The 8510-nt window shown below is 35.7% G+C and overlaps 1 protein-coding gene across 1 annotated transcript in view; it reads left to right on the plus strand.

Moving 5' to 3' along the window:
• LOC112011114 (uncharacterized) overlaps positions 1 to 6092 on the plus strand; it is an 11543-nt gene extending 5451 nt beyond the window's left edge. Inside the window, exons 2-12 of the mRNA XM_065781669.1 lie at positions 5 to 68; positions 192 to 510; positions 997 to 1155; positions 1258 to 1421; positions 1510 to 1690; positions 1762 to 2031; positions 2136 to 2342; positions 4081 to 4135; positions 4634 to 4764; positions 4857 to 5804; positions 5925 to 6092. Coding sequence (XP_065637741.1) covers positions 5 to 68; positions 192 to 510; positions 997 to 1155; positions 1258 to 1421; positions 1510 to 1690; positions 1762 to 2031; positions 2136 to 2342; positions 4081 to 4135; positions 4634 to 4764; positions 4857 to 5804; positions 5925 to 6077 — 2651 coding nt within the window. The 3' untranslated portion in view covers positions 6078 to 6092. The remainder of the gene's footprint in view (positions 1 to 4; positions 69 to 191; positions 511 to 996; positions 1156 to 1257; positions 1422 to 1509; positions 1691 to 1761; positions 2032 to 2135; positions 2343 to 4080; positions 4136 to 4633; positions 4765 to 4856; positions 5805 to 5924) is intronic.
• The last annotated feature ends 2418 nt before the right edge of the window (positions 6093 to 8510 follow it).

Consider the following 8510-nt stretch of genomic DNA (forward strand, 5'->3'; position numbering starts at 1 on the left):
CCAGTCTCAATATGGCGACCTATTGCACGTCCAGGTTATGCCATACTGGGTGACTGCATTACCGAAGGGTGAGACCTTTCGATCTTGCAAATTTTCTTTATAGTATATTTTAGTTATTTTTAATCTATATTTCTGTTAATCTCTTTATGAGTTCCTATTTACAATTTCTAGTTAAATTTTATCCCTTTCAGCTTAGAACCACCTGCTTTGGGCATAATATTCAAGGCCAATAGTCCTGAAATCTCTGCAAAGCCTGTGCAGTTTACTAGAGTTGCCCATATCACAGGAAAAGGTTTTGATGACATTTTCTTCTGGTACCCAATTGCTCCTCCTGGTTATGCTTCTCTAGGATGTGTAGTCTCCAGAATAGATGAAGCACCTCGCCTGGATTCATTTTGCTGCCCCAGAATGGATCTTGTTAGCCAAGCTAATATTCTTGACGATCCCATTTCAAGATCTTCAAGTTCAAAATCATCTCAATGCTGGAGCATTTGGAAAGTTGAAAATCAGGTTAAAATGAATTCTCATTGATCCAGGACGCTGATCTTGTTGTCTAGATTTTTTTTGGCTTCCCTATTTGATGATAATTGTAAATCTTGAACTTCTCTTTCCTTCCTCAAATGTTTATGTTAAATTACCGATTCTCACAAAAGGATCATTTAACCACATATTTCTAACACACTCCCTCACGTGTGGGCTTAGACTCCCTTTTAATAGGTGAGGCTTAATACGTGGGATTTTAAATGGGTGGTAGAGTGGAGGAAACAGGGATTAAACTCAGGACCTCCTACTTTGATACCATGTTAAATTACCGATAATTTAATTATTTCACTACATACTTCTAATTGTTTCTTTTATTTATATTTAGATTTTTCTTTTCACTTTTGGATAAGGATGATAAGATCCAATGTTATCTGTTTAGCTTATTGTTCATTTTAAACTTTTACTTAGAGAGAGGGAAATTATAATGTTTATAGTAGTCTTTTGTTTCTGTAGGCCTGTACTTTTCTTGCTCGTGCTGATCTGAAAAAACCATCAAGTCGTTTGGCTTACACCATTGGTGATTCAGTGAAGCCAAAGGCCCAGGAGAACATAACTGCTGAATTGAAGCTAAGACGTTTCTCTTTGACCATTCTTGACAGCATGTGTGGAATGGTTTGTTTTTTAAATGACCTGAACACCTAGATTCTGATGTTTAAGTAGTTTCTGTTTCTTCTAATCTATGTATTTATTATGATACATTTTAAACCCTTTCAGATGACACCACTATTTGACACAACAATCACCAATATCAAGCTTGCAACACACGGTCAACTAGAGGCAATGAATGCAGTTCTGATTTGCTCTATTGCCTCATCGGCCTTCAACGCACAATTAGAAGCCTGGGAGCCCCTTATTGAGCCATTTGATGGAATATTTAAGTAAAATTTGGTTTGCCTTTTGATTCCTTTTATAAATTTTAAATCTCTTTGCCCTTGATTAATGTTATTTTACTTCACCTTTTTTAAGGTTTGAAACTTATGATACCAATATACACCAACCATCAAAACTTGGGAAGAGAGTGCGTGTTGCTGCTACAAATATGCTGAACATAAATGTCAGTGCTGCACATCTTGAGACTTTTGTAGGGAGCATTCTTTCATGGAGAAGGCAATTAGAACTTGAAAAGAAAGCAACAAAGCTAAATGAGGTCTTGATCTTGAGCTGATTTTCATATTAAGAAGATTTTTTCAATGCTTTACTTGCTCACTATCTTTGCAGGAAGCTGGTGATCATCAGAGACTTGGAGATGATCCAACTTTTTCTGCATTGGATGAAGATGATTTTCAGACTGTGATTTTAGAAAATAAACTTGGGTGTGATATTTATCTGAAAAAAGTTGAGCAAAATTCAGATAAAGTTGACCAGCTACGTCATGGTGACAGTGCTTCTGTTTGGATTCCACCTCCAAGGTTTTCAGACAGGTTGAATGTTGCGGATGACTCGAGGGATACACGTTATTATATAGCTGTACAGATTATTGAAGCTAAGGTTGTAAATCTGGCTAAAGATTATGAAATTCTTAGTCAAGATATTCATTTTTTCATATTCACTACTGCCTCTTGAAAGAAAATAACTTTTTCTATATTTTCCAGGGTCTACCTGTCATTGATGATGGCAATAGCCATAACTTTTTCTGTGCTTTGCGCCTTGTCATTGATAGTCATGCAACAGATCAACAAAAGCTTTTTCCTCAGAGTGCAAGGACTAAATGTGTTAAGCCTTTAGTTTCAAAAATCAATAAGCTTGATACAGGCACTGTGAAGTGGAATGAACTTTTCATATTTGAAGTTCCTCGAAAGGTATCTTATTCTGCTCTTGGATTTGTTTTTGTTTGTTTCAAGTACAGTGTGTTGACCATCATGAACACGGTGTACTTTTTAGTCAATAAAACTTCTATTACCTATCAAAAAAAAAAAAAGTATGAGATAGCTTTAATTTGTGCTATGCTTATTCTCTTTTGGTTTTATGTTATTATTAGAATTAACTTATTTCACTTGTGAACTATCAATTTAGATGGCTTAGAAGGGAGACATTGCACCAAAACTATAATCAGTGGATATAAAAATATACATAAAATTAAGTGTTGGTTGCAAGCATCTATCATAATATCTAGCGCACTAGAATTTTTTCTTTAGTTTGGCCAAGGCTTATCTTTCACTGTCTCTTTGGGCCATTCGAGCTGCAATCTTTAAAATAAAATAAATAAATAAATAAAATCTCGTTTTGCCTCTTTGTTAGATTGGATTGGATTGGATTGGATTGAGGCATCTTCATCCTAGTGTCACAGTTTATAAACCTTTGCCTTTCAAAGTCCTCCAAACGTATATTTTATTGAGCACTCTCTTGTTAGCCTAAGACAGCTTGGTATATTGGTTTGAAAAAATGCTTGTGTGAACCTAGTCCCCCAATGTCTATTGGGATACTGTGGAGACTGGAGAGGAAGGAATCAGCATACTTTTGAGGACGTGGAAACCTCCATGGTTTGTTGAACCCTCTCTTTTTTCAAGTCCGAACAAAATGTCTTCTATCTTAGATTTCATAGATTCTATGTGATTCTGTTTGTAATGCATTGTTTTCTTATAAGTTATCTTATGTCTACATCCAGTATACACTAGGTAGTTCTTTCTCATCAATAATTTTTTTACATATCAAAGAGAATATTAGGTATTCTCTTGTTATCCTAGGACAGCTTTGTATCGGAGGAAATAGTTGGACCATCAAAGGAAGGTGATTTTTCCTTTTTTACTTCAAACTAGCAGGATATGTAGTTGAGCAAATTTCCAAGGATTTGGGTTTGTTTGAAGGGCTTGATGAAGCAATTAGTCTTGAGAATTCTTTAATTATCAAGCAAAAGCGGATTACAGAAACCTGTAGATATACATTGTTTTTTATTGGACAGATATTGTAGACGTGCCAATCTAATTTTAGTCAGATTTTTGGACATGTCAACCTGTTCATTGGTCAAAAGGTTTGCTAATCCAGAATTGTATCTATAAGCCAAAGTGGAGGGTGCAATTTAGATTAATTATTGTAATGATTTTTTGTGGAATCCTGCTTTTGGAAGAGGGTTTTTTTCTCCTCATTGCATCATTCTCTCTCTTATTCCGTATTTTATGAACTCCTTACATGAAATGTATGCTTTTGTTTTGTCTTATATTTTTTTGCTACATCATGATACAAGATTTATTTTTTACTCTCTCTCCCCTCTTCGAACTTTATTTGAAAATTTTCTGGGGGTAAATTTCTTACAGGCTTCCTTGTGCTTCTTTGACTGCAAGATTATTTTCATAAATGTATCCCCATTGGGCATTTCAGTTTTATAGAACAGCATACTTCTGTTGTTATTTGACTTTTGCATGTAATTTGGTGTTTTAGAAGTTCATCTGTATCTCTGTAAATTTATTTTGTTTCCACACTTATTACATGCTCCCTACATTTGTCTTTGTACTTTTTCTTATTTTTAATTCTTGATGAAGTTTTTGTAAACTTGCCTACAATTCTACCTTTCAAAAGAATCCCAACATGTATATGATGCAGGCCCCAGCTAAGTTGGAAGTGGAGGTGACAAACCTTGCAGCAAAAGCTGGAAAAGGTATGTGTTACTGGACCATGAACCTCTGGATTAGAATTTCTTCAAATAAAGTTGCTAAGGCATCTGTGGTTTCAAACTTTGTGATTTTATTCATTTCTGCACTTGGGCTGCTTCACATTCTCTATTAAATTTAAGATTAGTGCGGCATTCATTGGTCAAGTGAATTCTTACTCCTTGCATTACCCTTACCTTGTATTGATTATGGAAACCAATGTGTTTATCTTCAACCATGCTTCCTCTGAAATGTTCTCACGGGATTCAGGTTCACTTTATTCTAGAAACAAGAATCTGTATTATTTGAGTGATCTCTTTCATGTGGTACCTTTGAAAGGATCAAAATTTATTTGGAGTTCTGTTTTTAGATAGTGTTGCATCAAGTCTTGGCGTCGTTTTCTTCCCCCTACCTTTTACGCTACTTTGCACTTGTTATGGAAAATCATCAGAATTTTCGTCTTAGTTATATTTAATATAATCTAATAATTGGTGTCTTGTTACTAGGTGAAGTCATTGGGTCCCTTTCCTTTTCTGTTGGACATAGTGCAAACATGTTGAAGAAGGTAGCTTCAGTGAGGATGTTGAATCAACCATATAATGCTCAGAATCTTGTGTCATATCCTTTAAGGAGAATGGTGAGCTATTTTTTTTCATTTCGTTTATGCTTACTGATACTCATTTTCTCCAATATAATTTTTGGCTTCATTGTTCCTTTTTGCTGGCCCAGCAAAACAATGTCGAAGACATGCAAGACCACGGCTTACTATTGGCATCTACAACTTATTTTGAGAGGAAGACTATTGCGAACTTAAAAGCAGATGCAGAAAGTGAGAATGTTATAGATAGAGACATAGGATTTTGGGTTGGGCTTAGCTCGGAGGATGTAGGGGAATGTATTCGGTCATTGCTTCCAGTGTCAGTGGTCCCCAAATCATTACAGAATGATTTTTTTGCTATGGAAGTTGTCATGAAAAATGGCAAGAAGCACGTAATTTTCAGGGGTCTTGCAACAGTTGTAAATGATACAGATGTTAAATTGGATATTTCCATATGTCGAGTGTCTTTAATTCATGGTCAGAATCGCTTTTCAGGAACAAGTAGTTTTAACATAGTTTCTGGTGCTTCTGCTGTTTTACCTTGGAGAAGTACGTCCAAGGATTCTGATGAATGTTTACTAGTCCGTCCTTGTGTTGATCTTCCTGAGCCCCCTTACTCATGGGGTTGTGCAGTCGCTGTTGGTTCTGGTTATGCATACGGAAAGGACCAACCCTGCATCGACCAAGGTTCACTCTATAGACAAAAGCAGGAAACTAAAATGCCCAATTTTACATTCAATTTGAATCAACTTGAGAAGAAGGATATACTTCTGCGTTGTTCTAACACTGGAAGCAGACAATTTTGGCTCAGTGTAGGTGCAGATGCCTCAGTTCTTCATACTGAACTAAATGCACCTGTTTATGATTGGAGAATATCTATTAATTCTCCTTTGAAGTTGGAAAATCGACTTCCTTGTCCAGCTGAGTTCACAGTCTGGGAAAAAACAAAAGAAGGGAATTGTGTTGAGCGACAACATGGTATAATCTCTTCACGCAGGAGTGTACACATATATTCAGCAGATATTCAGAAATCTATATATCTTACATTATTTTTTCAGGGTGGTTGGGTTCTGGAGAAGGTATTAACTTTAGTCTAAATATATACATGCAACTGTTCTTTGTATGTAAAAACTCCTATACGTGGAATATTTACCTCTGATACATATTATTTCCTTTTCCTTTATTTATTCTTTTGGCAGGACCCTATTCTTATTTTGGATCTTTCTTCCAGTAACCATGTTTCGTCTTTCTGGATGGTCCACCAGAAAAGTAAAAGGTCTGTGATTCCAAATGAACCTTTTTTTTTTCCTGTTATACAATGGTGTGCCGACTCTTTGCATTGTGGTTCTTAAGTTTCTTAATTGCAGTTCCAGAGCTAAGAAATCCTACCAAAGTTAATCTCTTTGCATAAATTATGTTACGTACAATATCAAATTATTTGTCAGGACTAAATCAAACTTTTCTTTACAAGAAATGTGGATGAATATATGCTTAACTGAAACCTCCAAAGCACTTTGATTCTTTTATTTGAATGTTGTGCCTTTTCAACCTAAGAGGACCCTCTCTTTCTAGATCCTCTGTTGTTTCAAGGTGATTCATCCTTAATTTATCTTTTATACCTATGCAATGTAAACATCTACTCCCCTCTGTAGCAATAGGTTTTTGAAAACGCAAATATTACTAATTGATTTGCTTATGGCTTCCACAAAGCCATACATTTCAACATTTTTACCACTGGTTGTTCAAAAATCTGGCTTGGCTATCACTTATTTGAATTCCTAGGGACACTAGGTATTTTTTTTTTTGATAAGTAAGAATAGAATATTATTAATAAAAGAAAAGCAAGAGAAACACAAAGAGTTCACGGTGGTGAACAAAGGAAAAAAAAGAAACAACAAGACAAAAAAAAACAGCCCCTAATCTATTCTAATAGAGGAAATAAAATCCGTAAGGGTAGAACAATCTGAGAAACCCCAACATCGAGACCAATCAAAGAGGGTCCTTTGGCACATCTCTAATAACTGAACCACAGTTTTCTCCTCATCCTCAAAAGCCCGCCGATTCCGCTCAGACCAAATAGTCCACATTAAACAGCCTGGGACCAAATCCCAGATATCAGAACTATGCTTCCCAAGCCAATGAAACCAACAGAATAATAAGTCCTCAACTGAACCTGGCATGACCCAATCGATCCCAAACAACTGAAGCATATGCATCCACAAAGAATGAGCTATCGGACAAAAAAGTAACAGGTGATCCACAGATTCCGCATTACAACAGCACAAATAACAACGAAAAAAAGAGAGAAAATGCAACATTGAAAACGCAGAGTTGAGATAATCTCTATCCAAACACATACATAATTAAAGATGATTTTACTTTACTATGCACAAAAAAAAGTAGGTTTACAAACTCCTATAAAGCTTCCTGATCATATAGGATATAGTAGAAAATTAAATTGAGATAGGGAAGGCAAACCTGGCCATTCTCTGCTTTGAGCAGGATTGCATAGGCCAAAATGGCTTCCTTGTACTGCATATAATGCAAGGGGGAAGAATAGTTATTCTTAAATGTTGGCATAATCATCAATAGGTAAACTAGAAGCACAGAGGAGATAAACTTCGTTCATGTAGAGTGTAGAATGGAAAATGTTAAAAGGATTAATCTCATTCTAACGAGGTGCAAAAACTTAAGTTTAGAGAGAGTTTCTAAAGTCTAAAAGGAAAGAATATACTAAAAAATTTTAAGTAATCTCAAAAGAACTCTTTTTAAATATACTTTTTTTTTTTGTGGCCTTTCTACATTGAAAAAGCCTTTTCATAGGGGCCATAGAACTTAACCAGAAATTAAGACATTCCTAAACAAAGGACACCATTTTGACTAAGAAAATATTCCAAAAACCTAAAAATCTGGAAATTAAATTAAAAAGTATAAAAAATTGACCCTCTAGTTTTGTCCTATGTTCATCAAAATATTTTTCACATTAGTCATACTAAGGCAGGTACTTTGTTTGTGTTTGGTACACTGTTAGACACTAATGCTTCTTTAAAATAAAATAACTTTTTTGATAAGTAAGAATAGAATATTATTAATAAAAGAAAAGCAAGAGAAACACAAAGAGTTCACGGTAGTGAACAAAGGAAAAAAAAGAAACAACAAGACAAAAAAAACAGCCCCTAATCTATTCTAATAGAGGAAATAAAATCCGTAAGGGTAGAACAAACTGAGAAACCCCAACATCGAGACCAATCAAAGAGGGTCCTTTGGCACAACTCTAATAACTGAACCACAGTTTTCTCCTCATCCTCAAAAGCTCGCCGATTCCGCTCAGACCAAATAGTCCACATTAAACAGCCTGGGACCAAATCCCAGATATCAGAACTATGCTTCCCAAGCCAATGAAACCAACAAAATAATAAGTCCTCAACTGAACCTGGCATGACCCAATCGATCCCAAACAACTGAAGCATATGCATCCACAAAGAATGAGCTATCGGACAAAAAAGTAACAGGTGATCCACAGATTCCGCATTACAACAGCACAAATAACAACGATTCACCAAAGGACGACCACGAAGCATAAGATTATCCAAAGTTAGAATCTGACCATGAGCTGCGGTCCACATAAAAAAAGCCACCCTATTAGGAACCTTAACTTTCCAAATACCCTTCCAAGGGAAGGTGGAGGGATCTGCATTACGAATCTTATGATAGAAAGATCGAGTATCAAACTTCCTACTGCCATTAAGATCCCAACAAAGCCTATCACAACCTCCACCCCTAGG

Source organism: Quercus suber, unplaced genomic scaffold, assembly GCF_002906115.3.
Source record: "Quercus suber isolate HL8 unplaced genomic scaffold, Cork oak 2.0 scaffold_275, whole genome shotgun sequence".
Taxonomy (NCBI): domain Eukaryota; kingdom Viridiplantae; phylum Streptophyta; class Magnoliopsida; order Fagales; family Fagaceae; genus Quercus; species Quercus suber.